Here is a 27494-nt window from a genome sequence, read left to right on the forward strand (position 1 = left end):
CAAGACATCCTTCTGATAGCTCACAATCTAAGATACTAAGATAACAAACCCCATGTTCTTCTTTGGCAGGACACAGCAGAATTAGTGCTTAAGATGGATGAGACACGTTTGCAATGCAGAATGGGAGAGTCTAAATGCTCACTGTTCATGATGTACCCATTAGCACGCTGTAGCAACAACCTCAGCTAGCATAGATAGCATAACCTATGTGTTTAGTTTGCATTCAGTAATATTACAGCTCTCGATAAAACACATTTCTGATGGTCAAAACCTATTAAAAAGTATTCTAATATGACTGTAACCAGAGATAGACTTTAGTTATCGGCTATTATATTTTCCAACTGACATATAATTCATCTATGACAAACCATATTTCTGTCAACAGCTGTTTAACATATTCACACTATGTTAAAAAGAGACTGTGATGTACTAGCAATACCGTTTTCTGTATGCTTATCATTTGTAGTAACTTGCAAACATTTTATAGCAGAAGAGGGGGGGGGAAAATCTTACCATTTGCTTTCTTCTGGACTATCTGAGGCCATATAGCTAAGGTGGCATAAATGATCATAAACCAGACAGTGACTAATGGCACAAAGTAGTAGAACTGGTAAGGTCGGTCCATCACTATGCACAGTACCACAACCAAGAAATTGAGACGAAATAAAACCTGGAGGAGTCAGAGGAGAGAAGACAGAGGATATACAAACAGGGAGGCAAAGCTAAGAGAAACAGGGAACATGTTTCTTCAGCACTATACGAAAATATATACATATTTTACATCTCACATACTGATTACATTTCAGTTGAAACATGGGTTAAATATCTCGGGGAACATCAATAACGCAAGGTAAGAGTGCAGGCTGGTTATGTAGTACCGGACCCGTCCTACACCAGCCTGCCTGGGTGGGGACAGGAATGAAAACAGGGTAAAACAGAATGGACTCCAGGCTGGGGACTGAGTATTCCAGTTGCTGGACGCTGTTAATGCCTCTCTGCTTTCACTCCCATAGCACCTGGGCTAGCTCAAAGCTAGGGATGTCACTACCAGCGCTGCAGCGAGGCTGTAGTCATACGTGCATTAAGCACGATGACTTGAGTTACATGACAATATAATGCTTAACAGCAATTAAAGATTTCTTTTTATTTCTGAGACTGCTACAGCACACACTGCAAAACCTGGGAGGGAAACTACAAAAAATAGGTATGTTCTCCAGTACTGTTACGGTGTGAAAATTAATTTTCTTTATTAAGAAATGTAGCCTCTAATACACTGTCTCTGGAAAAGAAAACAACCCATTGAATCAGTATAGCTGACTGGAAAGTATTTGTTTTCTCACTATTTTGCATTTTGATCTGGAAACTCAAACCTGTAACTGAAAAGGGTTTTGGATGAAGAAAAGCACCAGATTTAAAATACAAAAAAACCCTTATGTGTGATTGTTTTTTCAAAGGAAGCAGATACATCTGATACACTTGTGAAGTCTTCATCTGTTTCTAAACAACAACAGTAGAGGGGTGTGGTATTTCTGACCATACTCTATGTATCAAATCGTTAAACACACTGCTACACAGAACTAACTGTACCAACAAAAAAAGCCCAACCCAGCAAGTTCTCAATTTAAGCAAGTGGAAATGGCTTCAATTTAAATCATAGACAAGACCACATCTGCTCCACCTACATTAAGACTTGCCATGCTGGGAGCAAGCAAACCAACGTGCTGAATAACTTTCTGAATAATTACCTTTATTCACAGAAGAGGACAAAAAAAGAAATTCTGTACACAACTGTCTCTTGGATTCACCAAATATTTATCTACTTGTATAAAGAAAACTAATAGAAACATACTAATGCTAAAAAACCCCAAACACATGGGAAAATATCAACACGGAGCAGACTGATGTTGTAAGGTAAGAGAAGCAAAATGAAGTCTTTTCCAATGGCTAATTTGGCAAAACCATAATTTTTTTTTTTCCAACAGGGGAAAGCAGATGAGAACATTCACACCACCTATCTATTCTCAAAGGTAAACTGAAGAAAGGCTGTTCCAGAGGGCGATTCAGAACATCACAGCTATCCACATAAACCTCTTGCTCACCAGTGCCTACAGAATAAACCTGGGAAGATTTAGCAAATAAATTTGTTGTCAACGATATCCCTCTTCACTGCCAGCCAGCCTGCCTGGATCATTACTTATATATTGCTCTATATTGTAAATTGCTACTGCAATGAAAACTCTATTGCTGTATATTGGAAAGTATTTGTCTTGGTATTTTAAAGGCTACATATGTACATTTTTTACATTGCACGTGTAATTCATATGCTATATATTTGTATTAGATGAACACTACTGATTAAACAGGTCAGATTACATACAAACAATAGCCATTTTTAATGTGCAAACCTTGGTTAAGTAATCTTGTATCACATTATTTAGGGAGTAAGGATATATTATGGATATTTTGTTATCTGAACAAATTTCTTTATAAAAATGGTAAGCAGATATTCTTACCTGACACACCCTGTATACACCAAAGTCTCCTTTTATCCAAAAATATGAGAAGTGTCCATAACCTGTTTGGAATAGATATGCAGCAACCAGAACTCGAATGTGCATGTACACAGGCAAAAACTGTCGAGAAAAATAAAGTACCTTTTATAAATGGCCACGTAAACGCTTTTCATTTTCCTTTCTTCACTCCTACTTTATGCTTTTTCTGCACTGCAGTAAATCAGGTATAGCTAAGAAAAGAAACAGTATGCTGCATTTCCCTATTCCTTACTAAGCTCTTTTGCTGCCCTAACCTCTCATGTCAAAATTAGTTTGTTACTTCTTGCTGTACACTTTCTGTATTCTGTAACCAGTTAAGAGAGAGTTAAAAAAGGATCTCTGAAAGCTAGCCTTCAGCAGTTTCAAGTTCTGAATATAAAAATGAAGTGTTGCTAGCAATTAAAAATAAACTAATATAAGATTCTACATGGAAGGAACAAGTATATTTTTTCATTGGCTAAGTAATGCATAAAATGTTCTTATCAATGAAATCTACACTTAAATAGAGAGAAAAAATAATTCTGCTAATACCATTTTCAAAACTACAGGAACAATGGCATCATTCTATTCAACTCTAATACGCATTTGCACTATCCTTCTTTTGAAGTAACACACCCAAATTGCATTCCCACTTAAAAAGACCAAATTCAAATCACTTACAGTGCTTGCTCCAGAGATATGATAAATCAAAATAACAAGTTGCATCCAGCCCTTCCATTCATCAGTCTGTTCTCTATTTAACACTTTAGTCTAATGCAAAACAAAACAAGAGCGTTGCTATTCCAAAAAGTACAACAATAATCTACAAAATGAGGAGAAAAAGTTCAAAACAATAAACCACTTTATGGATAAATAGGTCTCAATTGTAAAAGACTTCTGTCTAGCGGAAACAGGTCCACCAGATTTTAACACAGGCCTACGCTCTCTTGTATCTGAGCTATGCTCACGTCAAATTTCACTGAGTGGCAGTGGCTAAAAGCACTCATACCAGTTTGCTTTCAAAAAGCTTTTGCATCTAATTCCATGCAAACGTTATATTGCTTGTGAGCGCATTTTTTGCAGACGAGTTATACTGACTTTGAAAATTTAACTTTCAATATTCAGCAATTAGCTATTTACACTCAAACTGGGAAACAATGTTATAAGTAGGATGTCAACACGATCATTACCTCTTTGGTATTTTCAGTATAAAATACCCCCAAAACCAAGATATAGACGATTGGTATGAAGAAAGATGAATGTGTATAAAATTTATTTTCCTTCATGAAAAGATTTGCTCTGTCACATAGATAAAAATAGGTCATGATTAGACCAAGTTTGCAGAAGGAGTGTAAGAGCATCTCTAAAGTAGAAACATTAGGAGTGCTGATGGCAGGTTTCTTTTCCTCTCCACTTTCCAAATCAGTGCATGATTTGTTCTTCCGAAAATTATTCCGATGAATGAAATTGATAATTAAATATCCAATAATGGACAAAGTAAAGAAACAGAAAGCTAACTTCTGTATCAGAGTGAGAGGAGGCTGAGGCTGGCAGCAGGAGCCATCAATGGGCTTCATTATCTTATTGCAGTAGACATTCATAAGAATCATCGCATTCTGTCAAAGAAATAGACAGTTTTGTCAATCTCTAATAAAAAAGTTATTTTCATCGTAAGAAATTTTCTTCTAGATCATGCATTGCAATAAAACATATGCAATTCTCCCTTATCATTACGTAGATAAAATTTCACAGTACTCCCATACACCTAGTTGCATTTAACAGTACAGTCAAAACCTCTTCCAAACAGGAAACGTTTGAGCTTCTTGAGGTAAGCAAGAGCTAATCCTAATCTTTACAACAGAAGGGTTCTCTCTACTCTCTGTAAAAGCAGCTGTAAGAGCTAAATGGACTATAAATGAAAAACAGCTCACAAACTTGGGTCCTAAAGGGGCACACTAAAGAAAGTCTCCAAAACATGACAACAAGACTGAAACCTGTAGTGAGATAATATTTAGTTCATGCAGTACTTGAAAGCAACTGAAACTTGCAAAGGAGTGGAACTAAAATTGACACAACGGGAGAGCTCAGTCACAAGAAGGGCAGACTAACAAAGCTCAGGGGGGCTCACTACATGCATATATCTACCTATATACATATAGGTAGGTTAAATATAAAACAAGAAATAAAGCCAGTGGCACTCCGTGTAACCAAGAAGGTGTATATTGTGTTTTCTCTTATCCTGTTCATACTCATTACTACACAAAATTATACGGGCACACAGGGGAAAAATTAAGACATTTCTTAGCACTGCTTTACAAATCGTTATCACTCTAACTCTTTCATGCAGATGAAGGTATGAAGTTTGCACTCAGGATCTAAAAGATCTAGCAGAGTAACAGCTATTTTAAAATAGCTATGCACTAATGTGTTTGCTATTACGTTTTTTAAACATCCTATATAACTGACTGCCCTCCCACCTACTGAGATCTTCTGAACAAAGTTTCCTGAAGAATGTGCAGGTCCTCATTACATGCATGTTGTCTGCCATTTCAGAACATTCACTTAAAATCTTGTTTTACTATTATTACTTTTGAATGTTGATCAGTGATAAAAACACTTACTGTATCTCTGCTTGATTCAGGGAGATGCAGGCCATCTGCAGACTTCATGATAGTTTCTTGTGCTATCAATTTTGATACACTGAACACTTTAACTTTAGCTTTGGAATTTCGGGAGCTGCTGTTCAGAATACGGACAGCTGCTTCATTATAAGCATCTATTTTCTCATTAGTGATCATTTTCCGACTTTCACTCAGTATATCTTCATAAACAGGGTCTGAATTTGAAAGGACAAAGAACAGGCACATTAATCTTCTGCCTGACAAACACTTAGCTCAAGTTGTACAGGCAGGCTACTTACATTTAGGTAGTCACAATTGTTTAATGGTACAGAAAAAATGTACAATGAGGAATGAGTGACTGTTACAGTAACTAGAGTAACGAGTGTTGTTTATGATGAAATGCTCTTATTGCCATTCCCAAGTCATGCATATGTACTTATAGATTAGAAAGCTTCAGCCAGGCATGAATGCCTGTTTAATTTCCCCAAGCCCATGAAGAGAGCATAATGCTGGAATGCAGAGCTGCTTATGCCTTCTCTCAATACCAGAATCCCCCAAAGAAAGACTCCAAAGCCAAGAGGACAGAAGACAGGCAGTAGAATAGACATGTGGGAAAAACCCCACCCCTCTCTCAAACCCTCTAGGTACTGCAGAATAAACCAGCTTCTCATTTCTCTAAGTCATAGTCCATAAGCATATTCCACTTGCTCCTGTTGATTCCAGTTTAACTGATGGCAGAATTTCAGTTTTTCAGACAGATGGAACACCACTGAATTGCTGCAGGCTTCAGAACTATGTAGAGCTTAAAACAAAGCTATAGAAGGTTCTAGATCAAAAGGTCAGCTGGAGGCAATAAATTGCTATGAAAAGCTACTGATGTTCATAACTCTGGTGAAACGCAGTCTATGAGCTGTATGTTGATTTACTTTAGCTACCTCAATGCCTACTTTTGGAAAATCAATGTCTGGACAACTTTGTGTGTACAGACTGTTCTTCCTCTTATTCATTTCACTGACGAGTTCAGAGATTACTTAAATGGACTGGATCTTTATCAACAGAATGTTGGGACATATCTGATGGCTAACTGCTTCAGTTATAAACACGGTTTTGAAAGGAATGCGAGATTAATCTGTTGATTTAGATTAACCTCTAGAACCATCATCTTTGCTAGGAACTTGGATGTGACTGTAAGGGTGCTGCTGGTTATATTCCTACCAGGGCTCAAAATTTGCCTGTGTGTCTAGGTGGTGGAGCACTGAACAGGCTCCCCAGGGAGGCAGTCATGGCACCAAGCCTGACACTATTCAAGAAGCATTTGAACAACGCCCTCAGAGACGTGGTGTGAATTTGGGGTTGTCCTGTGCAGGGACAGGAGTTGGACTCGATGATCTTTGTGTGTCCCTTCCAACTCAGGACATTCTACATTCAACTGAGATGATAATAATGTAAAATGCTGTGTTCTATGGCAGACAAACCAGCAGCATGTTCTACCTATGAGCTCACTGTTCAGTGTCAGAGACATACCTTATTTTTATTGAAGAAAAGCAAAAGAATGTAAGCTTGGTACCGTAATAAAAATATCAGACTCATTTTGAACCATGATTTCTGGCTCCTAATCTTAATTCATCAGCGCTCAGCGTACACAAGCAAGTTTCATTCCAGAGACTTAAAATCTCTATATTCTCTACAGTATGCCTACACGTTCTAGACACACACAAAGGATGCACTTGTTGAACCTCTCCTATTATTTATGTAACCTGAAAATTCAGTTGAACACAAACAAAGGAACACAGATGTTTTATGCACTTCTGTCCGACTCCCAGGATGCACATATAGAGCACAGCACAGGGAGAACAGACCTCACAGATAGAGTCTGAGAGTAAGCTAACAAAGAATTAAGAGTTCAGAAGGCAAAAGATTTCCCTGAGAGAGCTTTAAAATCTCCATCACTAGTAACAGCTAGTTAGGTACCAGCTAGTTAAGGCTGCAAGAAAGCCAGACTGGAATTCAAACAACACAGTAAGCAGTATGGACTATGTTTTCCATGGCCTCAAGATAATGATTCAACAGACAGCGACAGTACAAATTGTTACCTACTGTTCATTACTTTACCTTGTAAGACCCAGTAAACATCACTACTTTTTGCTAATTTTTCCAAAAGAGGTGCAATTGAAGTGATATTGATTTTATATTGTGTGAGTGCTTCATTGCTGCCATTGTGAATCTTGATAGACCACTGGAGAAATAAAGAAAAAGATTCAGAAGCTGGATGTCTGAAGACCCTTAATTAACTGATTCCATTAATTAACTGATTCCATTACTCCGTTAGTAGCTATTTTTCATTATTTCTCTAAAGCTAGATTGATTATTTAGTCTTAGCACTTGAAAAAGTGCTAAAAAATTTCTTTTGGACCAAGCAGCTGTCTAGACAGATAATCACATTCACACAGACCATTTAAATGAGTAAGCAATATTCAACTTAATGTATATTTGATTTTTCATAAACTAATTGTTACAAGGTGTTTCAGTTAAAAAACCCCTTAGTTTGAACAACAATGAAGTGGCAAAGCCATTCACATTATGTAAAAATCATGGCCAGTTTGGTTGATTTTACCCTAGGAAAACTGACCACAGCAAGAGATGCATGCAAGCAAAACCTGATGGTGGTACCAAGTTCCAGTATTTCCATCCACAAAGAAAAAAGAGGGGAAAAAAAAATAAAAGAAAAAGAGCCACTTTAATTTCTGATTTAATCTTCTATATGAAATGATTGGGAGAATGCTATAGCCACTCTAGAATGTCTCCTAACTTCTGAAAAGAATCTCCCACACTGTAGGAAAAATAGATTTAGCTTTTTTAAAAAAAATATTACTGTATCTATACTGATTTAGTCAAAATCTATAAAAACAAAAAAAATTAGCCTGAGTGTAGTGAACTCTCTAGTTATTTCCAAATATCTACACAAAAATGTTGATGTAAGCCAAGTACACTGATTAATCCACTTCGTAAGAATATTATTGAATATAAACAAAGACTTCATGAAACCAAACAATATGCATCTACTCTGAGAACTCACACTCTGGAAAAAACAGCAGTTTCTCCCAGTAGCTAAATCTTTACTCATGAAATACCTACAGTATTTAAACAGACATTTTAAGAAGCATATTCTACTCAACAGGAAGTCAGGAACTAAGCAGCAGAGCACTGCAGTGACATTCTCAGAGCACCTCATTTTCCCAGAATAAGCAAGCAACTGAGTTTTGTACTAGTTGGAGCTTCTCCAGCTTACAAGACTTTACTTCTATTTATAAACTGTTATGCAACTGACATCTTAAGACAGACATGTCCAGACTGAAGTAGCATGACCAAACTGAGAGCTAAGTTAAAGGTACAGGTAAGTTTCAAAATGCTAATGAGTCCAAGGGCTCACACCAGTTTTATCTAGTAGCAGGCTACCACACTAGTGCTAGCCATGTTAATGTTGCTGATGCATCAGATTTCTGAAGCACTTTATCTTTCTGCAAGTCCCTTAAAATAGGGGATGTTTATCTTTGGCCAACTCTAGATATCACTATTAAGGTTTTGTGTAAATATATTGGTGCTTTAAAATGCTCAGCATCACGAACATATTGTTGGTTCATAACTCCTGCTGTCCACAAAGGACAACAAGCTATGGGTAATGTGTATATATATATATGAGTAAAAGGAATTATTTAGCTAAGAGTCCTGTGGTTTTCTAAACAGACCTTCTGCATGCCAGAACACTATCCATATATAATGGCATTTTCTGTGTGAAATACAATGACTTACACTAGTAAAGCATGCTAGATTCTCAGACTGAGCAGAGATATTCTAGGCTTACTAAGATTCCTAAAGCTGTGGATCCTACAGAGGAAGAGAATTTAGGGGGTGTTCACCTGAAAGTAAACAGAAAATTTCTGATCCCTCAGGAAATGTCTGCATACATATTTTACCCTCCCCTAAAACTGGGGGAATTCATCCTAGATTGGTATACCCAGGAGCTTCCAGATTGGTAGAATGCCTGAACCATCTCTAAACCAAACAGATTTCAAAGGATTTTTTAAAAAACTAAACACATTTTTCCCCCTCTACATTTGAGCTGGTATGAATTTAAAATAGCTAATTCCTTTCAAACTCCAGTTCCAAAATATTTGGAAGTAAGGGACATTAAATGTGGAATCAATGAGATGAGCAGTTTTTCAACTCCTGACTCCCAGTGCCAGCCAGTTACTGGACCTGACTACTTAGTGGGGGCTGTTCAATTCTTTCCCTGGAAGTTTTAAAGAATTGGTTGACTCTTGTCAAGTGCGACACAGGTAGAATTGATCCTGCCTTGTAAACTCATGGATTAGGAGACCTCTTCAGGTCCTTGTCAGCCCTGTCTTCTGTGGTGCTGCAGCTCATAGCAGTGGTGGAAACTTCCAGTGAAACAAGATTCAGGAAGTGCAATTGCTTTGGCTGTTGAATTATTCTTGTAAATTCAGGTTTTTGCCTGTACAAGTCTAAAAGAAATAGATGTGCTCAAAAAGACCATTCCAGATTGGGCCACGCTCAAAAACAGTATTTTGTGATTGAACACACTTTATTAAAAATGCATCTCAGTTAGTATGCACGTACTTTTTTAAAAATTTTTAAATTAATAATCTGCTTTTAACAAAGAAGCTACTTTATTTATTATCTAGGTTCAAGCTAATCAATGCTTATCAACCAGTATTGCTGCCAAAAAGCAAGTACTGTATTTTGCACAGCTATAATAAAATATATCTGATACTTCAGAACTACTTGTTATAACAGAAAATGCACTGAGAGTATTTTTTTATTATAAATTGGGTTTAATAACTTCATCGTGTAGCCAACTTGAGAACATAAAAGTATGCTACTAGAATTTCTTTCTTTACTAAAACACCCCATATGTGTAAAACTTACCGTGGCGGCTCCTGCTACAATTATATGAGGTTTTGCCACAGAACCCTAAGACACAAAGTAAAGGCACATTAGTTTTAGAATATTCACTAGTTATACTTATTATTATATTGAGCAGGTTAATTAAGACTCATATCTTAATTAACTGTGACTCAACTTGTCTATCAGTTAATAGTTACAAAAGAATACATTGCAGATATATTACAGAGACTACCAATATGTGATATACCAGAATTCTCACATAACAGAATCTGCAGAAGTGCAAAGCATCAATAAGCACTTACAATCATTATCAATTTAGCAGTATAAGTTCTCTTTAAAAGCTATTTAAATATCTCCTCCTAAGGTCAAGTAAACTGTAGATCATACTATTGAAGTAGTTTTTTCTCTTGGTGTCTCTCAGCATTCTCAAACATCTGTTTGAGCTGTCCTACTGACTGAAGTGACCCTAAATCCACTGCAAAAACAGAACAATGACGAGGGACAGTTGTAGCCCTTGTTGCCCTGGTCTTAAAGTTATGTCGAGGACAAGGAACCAAATATGTACTCAAACAGAAGAGTATAAGGAAACAAACAGCGCTGATCACCTCAGTATGAGTTTTCCCTTGGCACAGCAAGGGTTTAGCAGCTCAATTTTTGTAGTAATCGCAGAAAAACAGATGATAACTTCAGCTATCTTGATAGAAGGTGTTGTGCAGGAATGACAAAGAGGGTAGCAAAAGAATTACTGTGGGCCATGGCTAAATAACTCCAGGCTTTTTACATTTACAGGTCAACAAAAGAAAAAAAATGTAGTTGCCAATCTGTAAACATATTTCTCTATCAGAAATACAAACATAATTTTATGACACGACTTATAACTGAAATGTAAAATAATTAGTACGTAATTTGAGGGAAATATTGAAAAAAATCATCAGGGCATTCTTGACTTTTCAAATTGCCTTTGTCCTTCAGTTTGGAAGACTCAAATTAGCATAAATATAAAATCATAGTATCATAGAATAGCTCAAGTTGGGAGGGATCCATAAGGATCAACAATGTTTGGTCACATAAAACCGGAGCCATTGCAGACACAGAGGAAGAGAAACATCACATGAGAGTAAAATCCTTTCAGCTCTTAACAGGATGATCAACCTGCTTCTAGGAAATAGCTTTTTTTCTGGTTTGGTTTGAGGATTTTTTGGCGCAAGTGAAGCCATCGTTGTGAGACCAGGAGACCCTCAGAAAGATATACACCAGTAAACATCCCCCTTTCACTATTTTGATGTTGAATTTCAGATCTCCGGTACATAACTGACTAAATAAACTCAATATGCTGCAGTTGCTGGACTCCTAGGAATAATAATTGTGCGTATGAAAAAAAAAAAAGAAAGCTAGTAGTCCCCAGTCAGCTTCTATATTTTCCTAAAATAATCAGGTTTCTAAGACAAACCTCAGTCCAAGATTTGATGCGTTGCCTCATAGAGCCATTAACTTCTGGATACCACAGGAAATCCTGTAAAATAAAGGCAGATTTACTCTGTAAGCTTAAAGAGAAGCCATAGACTAATAACAAAACAAATAAATAAAAAAAAAAACTAATTTCTGTCAATCCAACTGTGAAGGAAGAACACTTGGCCCAAAGGGAGATTTCCTCTATAGTTAGCATGAAAAGCCTGACATTTCAGTCTAGCATGGAAATCAAAGGAAAAAGAAAACAACCAAACAATCAAACCTCCCTCCTTTGCCTCCATGAAAAAATAAGAAATTTTTATTTATAGTTCAGGAGTTGGGATTTCACCAAGAAGTTAATTTTTTAGCTTCTGCCAGATGGGATGTCCTTGAGCCTCCAATGCAATCAGGGCTAAAACCAAGCTCACATCTATAACTTATTTATTACAAGTTGCTTTTTGCTCAATTTCCCAAAGTCTTTACCAACAGGCATTTTTTCTTCCAGAACTTTACATAATGTGATTGACAGCTTGAAATCAGTTTTTAAAAATAAAACAAATCCTAAGATTTTACATTACCACTTCATCAGTTATTAGCTGTTTGAATCTAATAGCGCTATGGTCATTAAATGCATTACCTACTGACATTCTTTTAGATGTCAGGAGTAGTGCCCAATCTTCATCTAGGACAGTCTAGATTTTGGCTGGTGTTATTATGTCTCCCCATTAAATCTGAGACTACCTAGCGTCTAGTTACTCCTCAGGTGCAGAACTACTGAAAGGACTACAAATACACATTAAAGTGAAATGGCAGGGATTACATATGCAGAAATTATTGTGAGGAAACTTTATAATGCAGAATGCAGAAACAGTACCAGCAGATAGGAAGCCTCTATCTTCCACCTGCACAGACCTAAAGACTTTGGTAGTTCCCTTGAGTAATGTCAATTCACTATTTGGCAGGAATCTTTGACCGATCAGGCAGCCATCTGCAGTGCCTGAAGGACTAAAAAGTCATTATAATGGTTAGAAAGAGCAAAATTAAACTCCCCACTTGTTCCCAGTGATTTTCTCTTTTGTTGGTCAAGTATTTTCCACATTTAGATTATTAGGTCTAAATGTGAAAATTCAGCTACCACACCAATAATGTCAACAGAAACACGGCATCAAAACAGGGGAGCAGCAGACCAGGAACATATTCTTAACCACCCAGACATCTCCCAAAAACCCAAACATGCCATCTCAAACCTTGGCGGTTAGACACCTACCAAGGCTTAAGGAGTTTTGAAGATGTAGTTCTATGTCAGGCTACACCAACATAGATCACATTGCTTTGTCCCCTTTGTCCTGCCTTGTGTTCTGACCCCTCTTTTCCAGCATTCACATAACCGTATGATGAGCCACATGAGATCTGACCAGAAAGAAATCCTACAAGGTAAGTTTTTGGCTGAATCAACTCCTAAGCCAGCCCACTCCACAGCTGTACCATGGCTAGTTACAGCACAAACACAAGAACAGGCTGTGAAGGGCCACAGAGTGGGATAGCATACTCTTAAATTGCCATGGGGTCACACCATAAAATGTTATTCCGTACCCTGAATCTTAACCATGTACACAAACAGGTACTGAAAATCACTTGGAGACAACGCAGCAAATACACTGCTGCTTTGGTTTTCATGAACAGAGGATGAGTTGTCTCAAGGGGATAAACAAATACATGACTAGCAAAATCCCAGCACTGCTGACAGCTGTCATGGGAAGCAAAGAAAGCTATTGAGGACACCATTTCAACTGCCAGGGCAGAGGAGAACAGAGTCCTTCATAAAGCTTGACCTCAAGTACTTTGTTTATTTTCTTTTTAAAAATATCCACATTATAATCAACATTGTGGTTTTTTCTCCATGCAAAAACAGTGGAAGGAATACTTGTTGGGATAGCATAGAGAGCTTGACAGCAATTATGACAATTACCATTTCAAGTAAGTTAGCCCCAGATACATATTCTTACAGCAGTGGAAGAGTAAGCTTCCTGGCAAAAGCTATTATTGGGAAGGCCAAATTATAAGATCAGACAAAAAGAAAAATTATACACACTTCCAGAGCTTATGCCCAAAGCTAACAGGGAATACTCGAAGCCAAAGTCTCTCAAAGAATCTTATTCAAAATATAATACATTAAGATATGCTCTGACTTATTCTGTGGAAAATTTATAAAGAATGATGATCTAAAGCTTCTTTTGACTTTTACAGCATCTGTGGAAATTTGAAAAAAAATGAGCTCTGACTGCAATTTGGCTTACATTGCATGAAATAATAATATGCATTATTATGGCTTGCAATTTAATGCTAGATAAAAACTTACCACTTTAATTGAAGCAGATTTATCTTCAAAAGGGATATTGCCATGCTGTTAGAAAAACCAAAACAATAAAACCAAAGTAAGGCAAACTTTCAGAAGGAAAACAAATTTACATTCATATGTTAATTTGCTCTCACCCAAAGGTTTATCTTCAGTAGACAGGATTTTTCTTGTATAAACTTGTCAGTATACTCATGCAAAATTTTTACATTACTTTCTTGATAAAACAAGCTACTGGCATAAAGGGTTATTTTTCCTGGAAGAAATCTATCAGCAAATTCTGAAATGCTTTCTGTTCACTCTGTTACAAAGGTATAAAATATTTTCCTAAATTTAGTCTCCCAAAATAAGAAAAACGTGGACTTTCTTTCTTTCTTTCCTTATACTTCCTCTTCATCTGGCCATCTTCCTTGCACAGAACAACTGAAACAGTTTTAATTAAAGAATAAAAGTAAAACCTGAGGCAGAAATGAAGTCTAGAATGCATTATCAAATTTGTTGAGTGAGACTGTAAGACATCAGAAAGGAAACAGTCAGGTACTGCATACACAATCCTCCCTTGAAGTATTACTAAATACAATATTAGTTTCAGTCCTGGTCCAAAAGAACAAATGTGTTTCCCTTCCACAAACTCAAATCTTGATTTCATGAATACTTGACAACAGATATCTCTCAACTTAAAAATCAATTATAGCACTCTATCATATCCTCACTTTTGGGCAGTAACACTGACCTAACCAAGAGACTAGGAAAAACAGAGTTATTTGATGAAGCACCTTGTTTTGACAAGTGATAGTGACTGCATGCTACCTGCTGAAAAAGCTGCCAGCTTGCACTTCTAAATAATGGAAGTACTAAATAATTGACGAATCTGATCTACAGCTGAAACATCTTTTACTTCACTGTCCTGGTTTCAGCTGGGATAGCTTCCTAGTAGCTGGTATAGTGCTATGTTTTGGATTTAGTATGGGAATAATGTTGCTAACAGACTGTTGTTTTAATTGTTCCTAAGTAGTGCTTACACTAGTCAAAGACTTTTCAGCTCCCATGCTCTGCTGGGTGCACAAGAAGCTGGGAAGGGCCACGGCCAGGACAGCTGACCCAAACTGGCCAAAGGGACATTCCATACCATATGATGTCATGCTCAGTATTTAAACTGGGGGGAGTGGGCTGGGGGCAGCGATCACTGCTTGGGGACGGGCTGGGAACAGTTGGCAGGTGGTAAGCTATCACATAATGTGTCCCTTGCTTTGTATATTCTATTATTATTATACTTTATTTCAATTATTAAACTGTCTTTTTATCTCAACCCATGAGTTTTCTCACTTTTATTCTTCTGATTCTCCCCTCTATCCCACTGGGGGGGAGGAGGGTTTGGGAGTGAGCGAGCAGCTGCGTGGTGCTTAGTTGCCAGCTGGGGTTAAACCATGACACTCACATATGTACATACATCCATAAAGCGATACGCCTAAGAAGCATGACATTGCAAAATAAATTAATGTTCTGTTCAACAAATGACACTGCTAAATTCTTTCTTACTCCTTCCACCCTGCAAGCTGCAGTTTACATTCTTCACTGTATAAAATTCAAACAGCTCTTCAGCAGCAATCAAAAGGAAGGGAAGACCAGAAGCTATTTTTAGTTTCAGCCTCAAGTTAGACCTGGAAATCTGTCATTGCCCCAAGGATTTTTATTAACAGATTAGATCAGCAATTTAACTGACATTTAAAATCATAAATTATACACCATGAATTATTACTATTTAAAAACACACAAAGGAGCAATCATTTTCTCATCATGAAGCCAAATATGAAGCATAAGTTGCTATGGGACAAGTCAGCTGCTTTAATTTATTCCCAGACTGCTGCAAGCTCTCTCTCGAGCTTCCTAGTTCACTTCTCAGATTCTGAAACATCTCATTAGTACCCAAACAATTATCTTGGCCTAATCTTGTTCTTCTCCAAAAGACATTTCTGTGGTTCTTCCTCCTGATGGCTAGGCCAGCAAACTATATTTCTTGCTTTTTCTGAAGTTCAGAGAAGAGTTATGAGGTAAATTAGGAAGAGAGAAACAAAAACATCATCAAAATAAAGTAGCTCACCTTATTTCCTTCTTCTTTGACTTGAGGATTTATGAGTTTTATAAATGAATAGAACAGCTGTCGAATTCTAGAATCTCCTAAAAACACAACATGTTTGTCTATAAGGCAATTTTTTGCTTCACTGTAAAACAAAACAGCAACATTCACGTTACAGGAAATTTATATTTTAGGAAAATGTCTTTAGAAAATCTACAGAGCAATATAGATAATTCTAAGCATTATAGCCAGCTATAAGGAATGGTAAATCTTTTTTTAAACATGCTGAATTAATAAAAAGTTTAGTGTAATTTGCATAGAAATGAAAATGAACTTTCCTGCTAATGCGATTACGGAAACAACCATGCAGGCTTTCCTATTCTGTCGTGCTACAAACACAGTAGTTTCAAAATGGTAGTATACAGTGTAATTCTAAATACTAAAGTTCTCCTCCTAGTAGGTGAAAAAAAAGTGATTGGTAATTTTGTTTGGGAATGTTTTACTTGCAGTTCTACACATAAGGCCAGCACTTTCCCTTTCAGCAATCTGCGAGTGACATAGGAAGCTATGCAGTCTCTTGCAGTATCTTGCGGTTTTCAATTACACGTATCGGTACGACCATCACCAACATTTATTTGTTTTTTTATATATATATAAACACAACTATGGTAAACACTGTAGACATACAGATAACATAGAAGGAAAAGAATTCCTTCTGATAAACACTGCATATTTTTGAAGGCCTAGAGAATCAGCTATAAAGTGAAAAATAGATGACACTGCAATTACTAGAGCGGCAATCAAACGAAAACTCTTCTTTCCAGGCAGATGAACAGACATGAGTTTCCTTACCTATTTTTATACTTATGCATCATGCAACTGTGGGGTTGCCATACTTTTTCTCCAAGAAATCTCCCACTGGACAGAAGATACTCACATGTGTCGCCACCTTTAAAATATTATATTAAGATTAGAATTCAGACAAATGAAAGTCAAAACACAGCCCCACTGCTATTTAAAAAAAGAGATTTGACAATAACTGAAACACAGGAGTTGAAACAATGACAGCACTAAACAAATTTAACTTATTGTAAAAACATCTTGCACAAGTTTCTGCAAATTGCCTTCTCACTTATTATACCACAGTTCTCTGTAAATTATTGTCTATCCACAAAATTTTAGTGATCCCATTCCTGCTCTCAGAAAGATGTTGTGACCTAGAATGGCATTTCCACCAAAAGATGCCAATCCACTGTGCCATCTACTATCCAGAAGATACTAACAAGAAATTAAATGCAACAGTTCAGGATAATAATCTTCTACACAGAATCACCGGACACAGCATCTTGTGTAGAACATGAATCTCAACATGAGATTTGCATGGAAGTCTATTACATCTCCTTGCTTTATACATAGCAGTCACCTTAGGACAGGTGAAATTATCTGCTGGGTTAAAATGCAAAACAAAAAACATTTACACACGAATTTGCCGATCATTCTGAACTGCAACTACCTTTTCCAGTCAAGATGATTTACACTAATTAAGATTAATCACTTTACAGGTGGGTGGTGTTTCAGGTCACTTTAAGTTCATATAAATAATAGTCATGAAATCAGTGAGGTTTATCTTCCAGCAAATTCCATGTCAGATTCTGCTGCCTTACAACTGAACACAGCCAAACACCATTCACTGCAAGAGAAGTTGCCCTCCAACATTTTTGTCATACTTGGCAATTCAGAGCACTGACAAACTGGGAAATGGTCGTGAATGAAACGGCAAGTACCTGTACTAGCTTGTGCAGAAACAACATACGACAGCCCATACTTAACATTTTCTATGAAACCTTGACCTCATTAAACTCAATAGAGAACTGCTCTTTTACTCCACCGAAACTTGGCGCTAATTTTAAAGAATAGGGCATTTTCTATATACTACTGCTTTTCAGGGCTGCTGGGGGCCACACGTTATAACAAGACAGACTTTCTGCCTCTATTATTACAAGAAAATCTGAAGCCTTATCTAGAACTGCAAATTAGACCAGGTGAACACAAAGACATGCAAGTAGGTAAGGTCTGAGGTCTGTAGGAATGGAATTTCCAAGGCACTGCTGATGTCTACTGAGACACAAGCTCACAGTCCTCAAAGATCAGTACTATGGTAAAGCTTTTAGGAAAAAGAGACAGAGCGGTGGTGTCACTTCCCTTGTGCTTAAATGAAGGCTTCCACAAGACCACAGTCTAATCACTAAAAAAATAAGGGGGGAAAAAGTATACTGAATATAGAAAGGCTTTCTGTGTAACATTCTGATAAGAAAACATATCCTAATTTATGGTGTAAGATCACAGGGAAAGCTAACTAATTCTAATATGCACTGAACCAACTTTGTTGTTGTTGTTGGGGTTTTTTTTTAGTTGGACATAGGGATAGTTGGGAAAATTACTTATATCCATAATTTCTGAATAGTGGGAAGACTGACAATAATATCTATATTGAAATATTTTTTCCATAAATATTTTAAACCTATGGGTAATAAACTTCAGAAAACATTAATAATTGCATGGGTGATGGAAACATATCTGTATTTCCAACAAATATGGAACTAGGATCTTTTACAATCCTGCATGACCACAGATTTTTTCCAGATAATTCTTGCATTAACATCGGCAATGACATTGCTACTCTAGTTTATGAGCCGATACTCAGCTGTCGGCTCCTTCACAATCCACCCAGAAAAAGAAAATAGTAGAGTTCTCATATAAGAAGCCGGGGAAATGTTACAAAAATCATAAAACAAAATGCATGTTTGAAGTATAGCTAACACCCAAAACCCTTAGTTTTCTCTTCCTTCACACCTCTAGCTCTCTCCTACTTAGGGTGGATGAAGAACATCTCAGATACAGAAGTACAGACAACGCAGCTCATGTATGCTGCTTCTTGAAGAATACAAAATTAGCTTGGAGGAAGGAAAAAGTGAGAGCTGATGACATCTTCTATCCCTACTTTCTTCCCCAAAACTCCTCTTACCTATTTTCATGAAAATCAGAAAAGGAAACACAGAACAGACTGTAGTATAACTGTTACTCCTTGGCTCCTTTATCCAACCAAACCCAGCAGTAGTAACACAATAAAGTAGTAGTATTTATCATGGTCTAAGGCTTCTCATCCCCTCACTTCAAAACACAACTCCATCAACCAGACTTCTTTTCTCTCCTGGAACTTCAGTTACGTACCACTGCTACTGCATTGTGACTACTAAAAATCGCTGCAATAACATGAAGAATTATAACAGTCTTCAAAAAGGTCTGGTTAAACATCTCAGAGTCATAGCTCTGGGTTTGGGTTGGGTTTCCATGAGCAACCTACACATGGCATGCTCCTAACATGCATGATCAACTAGCTTTATTAAAACTGTCATTCTTTACTCCTCATCTCTCAGTTTTGGGAGCACTCGGTCAGGCAGATTTTGAAACATAGAAGAAGAATGTGTTCAAAATTTAAATAAAATATATACATATGCTGATAAACTATTTTTATCATCAACAAGAGTCTATTAATCACCCCAGGGTAGTTCAGGATTTCCCTCAAATTGACCAGTAACCGCGCAAGCAAATCCTTGAGATACCACAAGTTACATCAACACTTCCTCCATAATCACAACACATGCACACTATCCATGTCAAACCGATTCATTACTGCACAGCAGCAATGGGATGTGGCAGACGGCCAGGTGCAGAGGGCCACATGCTTCTGAATGTTTAAAGGAGCTCTCATGAAATCATGCTGAGGCCATAGTTGTAGGCTGAACTCAAGAGGTTTCCAGAAAGGTAGTCTCTATAACTGTCCTACTTTTCAACCAGTACAGGTCACTCCAGGTCAGCAACAGAATTTATTTTTCCAGTCTGTGCCTGTTTTATTATTCAGTACAGTGCCATTTCCTAACACATTAAAGACCTTTCAGAAGCAATTTATCAACGCCTTTCTGCTCCTCTTTCAACTGCTGCTACTTAAAAGACAGCTGCTGATCCTGCTGCCAAAACTTCTGCAGAAGTAGCTCTGAACACAGCAGATGACACACAAAACTGAATCTTTATTTGCTTTTTAAATATGTTGGCATAGCTCAGGTTTGCTGGACAGACATCTTTCTAGTAGAAATAAATTAAAAATTACCATAGTTTCAGGTTTTCTTAATGGTTCCAAATAAAATCCTGTTTCTGTACATTGGCTTTCAAGAAACATAATTCCCTTGATTCTCAAGCATATACCCTGATGTAAACTATCATTTCTAGTAAGTTGCATAAAAATGCAACTGTCAGAAATAACAAAAACATTATAAAACTCATGCTGCTTGTGATTAGAGAATAGGTGACTTACAGTTATAGCTACTGCTACAAAGCCCTCCACTTTGCAGTTGATGAAAATGAGGAGATACAGCAGAGTGATTTAAGAGTGAACTATGTAAAAGAAAACCCACCTCCGATTACTCTCCCTCAGATCCATTAACTTGCTGAGGAAGATGCATAAGAAAATAAGGACAGTTAGTCACAGTCAGACCAATGGTCAGTCTAGCCTCTTATTCTGCCTTCAACAGAGGCCATAAGCAAGTGCTTGGGGATGAATAAGAAGAGGGCAAGTAAACATTATGTTCTTGTCTAATACTCTTCCAACTACGTTCAGTCCAGGGACTTCCTGAGCTGGACACGGTTTCTACATATTTTGTAGAACCTTCCACAGATTTCTTTCCAACAAAGTCACGCAGTCTTGTCTTCTATTTTTCAGCGCTCACAGCATCCTTCTACAAGAGTTTTCCATACCCGCACCAGCTGCTTGAAGAACCTCCTGCCTGTATTTTAAATATGGTTTCTGCTAGGTTTACCTGGCACTCCTTAGTTCTTCCAGAGGAAGAGACTGCTCACACTCACGCCTATCATGATTTGTAGACCACTATCAATCCTTCCTCAATCAAGTTTTCAAGGCTGAAGAATCCTAGTTTACTAACTCTCCACAGGAGACCACGTTGCTTATCTTGAGTTCATGACCCAAGCTTGGTAGCTCTGCACTCCATGGCACTCCCATCATAATTACTCACAAATAAAACAATCATCCATCTTACAGTATGTTTACTGAAATAACATTCCAAACATCACACACTGTATACATTTTGAACATAGAGATAATATTTTAGGCCAAGGAGTTACACCTTCTTTCCCAACTCCAGATACTGAATATCTTAGTATTTCCCTGAGCTGTATCAGAAAGCTCCTGAACCTCATTAGAAGCATTACTGAATTCTGATGTCTTTCTTTAAATGTAATAGCAATTTTAGGGGGAAGATGAAGGAGGAAAATAAAACAAGACTGAAACAGCAGCCAAGAGAGTAAACTGGAGGTTACAGACTAGACAGGGCCTCTGGAAATGCCCAAGTCTTACTTAGGAGATGAAAAGTCAAAGAACCACTCTCATTCTAATATACCACACCTTCTTAACCATTAATGAGATCCTAAAAAAAAGACCACAAAAAAACATCAATCCAAAAAACCCAAAACCTGAGAAAAACAAACCTAAGTGCCATTCTATACACAAAACACTGACCATTCTTTTTAAGGTCTTCCTTTGTGCTTTGCCCAAATTACCTTTCCAACATATTACCTTTTATTTTCATCAAGAGTTGCACTTAGATACACTACGGTACAGGTATATAAAGAGTATAATTTGTCTGTATTTTATTATGGTCATTCTAATCTATCACTCCTCAAAAATCATGGTTTTTTCCATTGAAATTGTGAAATCTCAGTCTTCATTCAGTGCCAGAACAGACTATGTTTAACAATACTTTCTCCAAAAGGCACACGCTCTATTTCAAAGAAATGGAAATTCAGTTGTTCTCTATTATTCAAAATAAAAATGTAGTTTTAAACAAGGTCTATCAGTGCTGATTTTAAGAATGAAAAATTTGAAATAAAAATTTATTTCCAACAAGGTTTAGGACTGTACCTTTGAAATATGATAATAACTGAAAAATACACAGCACTGACTTCACTGGACAGTATAGAAACATTGTCGAATTAACTCTTCACAGAAGCCGCATGCAAGTTAAAGACAGTCCTTAACTTCTCTGAATTCACTTTAAGTTTTGCAAAAAGTGTAGGCGACACCTAAACAGAATAGTCTCCTTGAACATGAATTTGACCTTCCACAAGCCCAGTCCAGCATTTTTTTCATATAAGTAACACTTTTACAGGCAAGTTTTACTGGGAAGTACAGTGGGCTGCTCCTATCTATAATATGTATTTGCATGACTAAGGCCAAAGTTAGCTGAAAACTTTACATCTAGAGACATTCAGACAAAACAAAGGAGTCCCAAATGAAGTCTCAGTCATCCAAAAGTTCCCAAAGGAAGCCAGGACAAAAGCAACTGCTTTATAAACCATATTCTTAACTTTCATTGATGCCTTGTGAACTTCTCAACATCACAATGGGAGAAGAAAAATAGATGGCAAGCCACACGTGGGTTTCTAAATTGAGTGAGATAAACTAGACTAACTACCAAAAAGTTGAAGCATCCAATTGCCACTCATTTGAAAACTTAAAAGTACAGACACAATGCAAACATAGAAAATCTAAATATTAATACTTCCACTCCTACCTAGGGATAGTGAGAAAAAGGAAAAGGTATGAAAGAAGCAGCCCTTATGTGCCTTTATCACTTCCAGAACATCTCCTCCCCACCCCCCACCCCCCAAAATACAGAGTTTTAAAAATAACTACTGCCTCGAAAGAAGTTTTTGCATGCCCATGCTTGTCGCACAGAAAGAAGGATTAATCATGGACAAACCTTCTTCACATGTACCATTCTCTGTCTGGTTATATACATTATTTGTGGCTTTTTCCTTCTTAATGAATTGTCCAAAGGAAAAACTGCAGTAAGACAGGCTAGATGTCTCAACACTGTCAATGTGCTTCTGTGGCGTAAGTTTGACTTTATAAATAATAGAGGACATGAAATAAGAAAGTATTTTCACTTAACACATAATTTTTCTTCAAAACCAACTGTGGTCTTTGCCATCCTATACACCAGGACCCTGTCTGTATCATCAGGCACGTCTAACTCCGTGAACAACATGTCTTAATTTCGATCTCATTTTCTCCATTATTCAGGCAGTTGCGTTTTCAACTGATGCAGACTTTAGGTTATCAGTTTCTTCAGATATTAAAGATCCAATCTGAGCAGGGGAGGAAAAAAACGCCCACACCTCCCACAAGACAGATTTCACCACTTTTTGTTCATATGCAGCTCTCATTTCCTCCATGTTCCCGGACATCTATGAAAGAGAGACAGTATCCACATGGTGGCTAATTCATTGTTAAATTTCTTGCTTGCCCCACTGGGGCAGAATGTATGTTAAGGTGAAAGAGCTGGTCTTGCCTGGTCTCCTCTTCCCACCAGCAGCTAACAACAGACACTCAAAGACAAAGTATAAAAGCACGACAAACACAGGGCAATCCCTTCCCTGGCATGGCCTGGCTTTAACACCCCAGCAACTTTGAGCAAGAGCGTCTAAGGAGGGCAGCATGTTTGCAGCCCCACCTCATCCACCCTTTGCAAATCAGGATAACCCTTTTCACAGTATTTTTGGTATAAAATCTTGGCAATGTATTTCAAAATGTCTTGTGTGGAAAAAAGTTCTTTCTTCCAGTCATTTAAATGTACTGCCTGCTAACTTCATTTTTCAGCTAATATTTTTTATTATGGCACAATCACAATGAATTTACCTTTCTCCCAAAATTCATAATATTTGAGACCATTAGCAGGTTACTAATTTTCTGTCCATGCTACAGAATTTTAATCTATTTCACTACTCCTTGTACAGAAGCTGTTCCATTATTCTGCCATTGTGTTGCTCTTTTGTACGCATTTTCCAGGCTCTGTTATACCACTATTAAGAGGGGGTGACCAGCGCCACTGACAATAAGGTACCAGATAGCTTTAGTTGTGCTGTATCACAGTAAAATCTGCTGTTTTGTTTTTCACTTATTGCCAAAAATATCCTAACACTTGCTGAATTTCAGATGTTTGAGATCACTGAAGGGTTGCAGAATGATCTCTCAAGCACCCCTGCTTTTATCTGTCCTGAAAACTTTTGTTTTTGCTATAAATGCTCCATTCTCCTTTTCTAAACTGTGTATTTTGAAAGCTATTTGTTCAAAGGAGACCAAACTCGTAACTCCCTATTCACTCTCACTCTATGCCTTACCTTTTAAACAGTTACTGGAAAGCCCCTCTGTTACCCTATAATACACTGAAGAAACGAAAAGCTTTCGAATCATAGAATAGTTTAGGTTGGAAAGGACCTTTAAAGGTCATCTAGCACAACCCCGCTGCAATAGGAAGGTTCATTAGGTGAAGGAACTTGTTGAAAGCTTTGTGAAAATCTATACGGACCATATCAACTTACAGAAAGGCCTGCAGATTCTCACCGTTTTGTCATTTGTGACTCAACCCACTCATTAACTCTCCCATCATATATAGTATTTATGCACAGCCTAGTTTCCTTGTTATCTGCTTGATACGGCAGTCCCCGTTTCCTTAGGCCAGTCTCACAATCCCTGTTTAAAAAAAAAATCATCACATTTGCCACCCTCCTTCCATCTAGTTTTGCAACTGATTTGGCCCTTAAGAAACTGAGCGCAACAAGCAAGTTCAATTACTTCATGCTTGAGCTCACTAAATGCTTCCATGTCTTGCAACTTAGTACTATTCAGTTTATCAGACTTACTGACATGCCAGCAGGAGGGTGAATCTAGGGAACCTAGGCTCCCTAGCCGCTTTCCCATTTCCACAATGAACTGCCTCAGCCTTGTCTTCCACGGACGCTGGCAGCAAGTGTTAGAATATAACAACACCAGTTGCCTACAATGAACAGAGCCCCGGTGATCTCTCTTTGGATCAACTGTTTTATTTATGGACAAAAACATACTACATTTTTTAGCATGAATGAGAAACAAGAAAATACTCCCTTTAGCAGTTCCATCAGCATGTATGGATCACACCAACATTCACAGCTTCGGGGCCAAAACACCTCGAAAGAAGAGGAATCAGCAAAGCTCCCAGCACCCCCGTAACCGCCCTGCACCCCTGCGCAGCCCGGTCACGCTCACCAGCTACGGCTTCCAGATCGTGGTTACCGGCTTGTCCACAGCTGCTCACCAACAACACGTGAAACCCAACAACTCTCTATTTCACTTCATCCACCAGAGAGGCCGGATTTTGTTATGCTTGAGGCAATGGTTCAAACAGTGAGAGAACTTACACCAATTAAGATATTAGTCACTAATTGCCAGGTAAAGATCGCTAATCATCTTGTACAGGGACAAGTGACAGGGAAGTCACCCCCTACCCCTGCAACTTCACCTGCAGCCGCACCGCTGCCATGCACACGGCGGGCAAGGCCCCAAGAGCTGGGCTGAAAACGCCGCATCGCGGCAGACGCCGCCGGCCACACACACCGGAGCCGCGGGGCCTCGCCCGGCCGGCGGGAACCCTGCGGCGACCCCGCGGGCCGGGCCCCGCACGGCCCCGCGGGTCGAGCCCCGCAATGGGGTTCCCGCCGCCGCTGTCCCCAGGCTCGCCTCCCGCTGCAGCCGGCGACACGCCGCGCCGCGCTCCCCGCCCCAGCCCACCGGGGCAAGGGCACGCGTGTCTCCCCCGCCGCCCCTCGGCCCCGCCGCGGCTGCTCCGGGCGGGGGATCCGCCGCTCCCCCTGCGCGGCCGCGGTCCCCGGGCTCCTCTGGGGCTCCGCCTCCCGCTGCCCGCCAGCCGCGGCCCCCCGCGGAGCGCCCGCGGCCGCCCCCTCACCTCGGTAGCGGCGGGAGGCGGCGTGGCAGGCGGTGAGGAGGAGGACGGCGCCCAGCGCCAGCGCCTTGGCGCTCCTCACGCTGAAGTAGTAGTTGATCTCCCGCTTGCCCAGGGTGTAGGCCAGGGCCGCCATCTTGGCTCCTCCATGACAACAGCGTGCGATGGAGCGGGCGGGCGCAGCGGGGCAGCACTGGGTCCCCGCTGCCGGCGAAGGCAGACCCCCGCCGGCTGCCACCGTCCCCACCGCCGCGGCGGAGAGAAGCCCGACACGCCGCTACCGGCGCGGAGGCGCCGCCCTCCTCCTCGCGTCGCCGCTCCCCCTCGGCCGCCAGCGGGCGGCCCCAGCGCTCGCCTCCGCTCCCCGCCCTGCGGCGGCCGGCGCGGTGCGGCGCGGCGCGGCGGGGCCCGGCGGCGGGGCGTGAGGGGCGCGGTGCGTGGTGCGTCCCCCCGGGCTGGGGCGGCGGCGAGTTGGGACCCTGCCGGTCCTCGGGAGTGTGCTCGGTGAGGGAGCAGCTGGGCGAGGTGCCGTGGCCGAGCCGGTACCCGACAGCCGGCACCGGGCAGGAATGGCTTCTCTCCAAGTAATGCGATTTTGAAACACTTGTCACTGTTCAGTTGACATGGAAGTGGTTAGCCGGGGCTGGGAGACCTGACTCCCTCTGAAGGCAGATAACACCGTACGGGGAAGTGGGAACACATTCACAGATTCACCTGGGTTTGCGGGGGGGGGGTGGGTGGAAGAAGGAAAAACAAAAAAGGTGCGTGTTGCGAGCGAAATGCTGAAATCTTACAAAAGGGAACTCCCGTTCCTCCACGGGCACGTACTGGCACCGTACCCGGGGAAGGGCGCTGGGCAGCGAGCACCGCAGGGCAAAGCTGCCCGCCCGACCCGCCAGGCCGCGGGCGGGCACGGGAAACAACGTTCCCGCAAAATAAAGTGGCTGTTTATCAACCCTGTATAAACAAACATAAAAGTCAAGAAAAGCGTTCAGTGTCTGTCGCGTAAATATGGGAAATAAACAGCGAGCACTTAAGCCTCGGGTTCGTGATGAAGTACTTGGCAGATTTTGAAGTACTTCTCACTCAAATCCAGCAGAACTCTTCTCACTGGGACTGGCCAAAAAAATTAATGGAAAGTTTTTTTAACTGAGCGGGTAAATAATAATCAAACAGCCATGAATTATCTGGATTTTGAACACAAAAAAAGTGTGCTATTCATTTCACCATCATATTTTCCTGTCATTCAAACAACACTATTCTGGAAGTTCTGCAGATCATCGAATTCGATTATTCATTTAATATGTGAAAAAATAATTGGGGGGGAGGGGAATTCAAATGTTTGAAGCAAAACCAGGAAGTCTACATACTGCAAGCAAAGTTTTATTTTCAAATCTTATCTGAAAAACAGAAGAACTTAAAGCATTATGCAAACATAATGTAATTCACATATAAGATCTAAGTATTCTTCTGATGTGCACTCTTACTATATATTCAGTGTATATGCTGTTTCCACCCAACCAATGCCTTTACTGTCTGCCAACTTGTAACCTATATTTTTTCTATTCACAGAATCACAGGTTGAAAGGGACCTTAGGGATCATCTAGTCCAACCTTTAATTCAATTCAGTCTGTTAATTAATTCCATTTCTGAGCAATTTTTAAAAATAACAAAAACACTTT

General features: G+C 39.4%; 1 protein-coding gene across 4 annotated transcripts in view; it reads right to left on the reverse strand.

The window, feature by feature from the left end:
• Positions 1 to 26096, reverse strand: part of CASD1 (CAS1 domain containing 1) — a 34706-nt gene extending 8610 nt beyond the window's left edge. For 2 of the 4 annotated variants that reach the window (XM_064444590.1, XM_064444592.1), the window contains exons 1-12: positions 25815 to 26096; positions 16813 to 16909; positions 15985 to 16105; positions 13887 to 13931; positions 11529 to 11591; positions 10100 to 10144; positions 7265 to 7388; positions 5153 to 5367; positions 3722 to 4147; positions 3213 to 3302; positions 2514 to 2633; positions 514 to 670 (exon numbers count right to left, since the gene is read on the reverse strand). In XM_064444590.1, the coding sequence (XP_064300660.1) occupies positions 514 to 670; positions 2514 to 2633; positions 3213 to 3302; positions 3722 to 4147; positions 5153 to 5367; positions 7265 to 7388; positions 10100 to 10144; positions 11529 to 11591; positions 13887 to 13931; positions 15985 to 16105; positions 16813 to 16909; positions 25815 to 25947 (1636 nt within the window). In that variant the 5' untranslated portion in view covers positions 25948 to 26096. Of the gene's footprint in view, positions 1 to 513; positions 671 to 2513; positions 2634 to 3212; positions 3303 to 3721; positions 4148 to 5152; positions 5368 to 7264; positions 7389 to 10099; positions 10145 to 11528; positions 11592 to 13886; positions 13932 to 15984; positions 16106 to 16812; positions 16910 to 25117; positions 25235 to 25814 lie in introns of all 4 variants that reach the window. The other 2 variants (XM_064444591.1, XM_064444593.1) reach the window with 2 other exon arrangements.
• Positions 26097 to 27494: the final 1398 nt, after the last annotated feature.

Source organism: Phalacrocorax carbo, chromosome 2 (genome assembly GCF_963921805.1).
Source record: "Phalacrocorax carbo chromosome 2, bPhaCar2.1, whole genome shotgun sequence".
In the NCBI taxonomy this organism is placed as follows: Eukaryota; Metazoa; Chordata; class Aves; order Suliformes; family Phalacrocoracidae; genus Phalacrocorax; species Phalacrocorax carbo.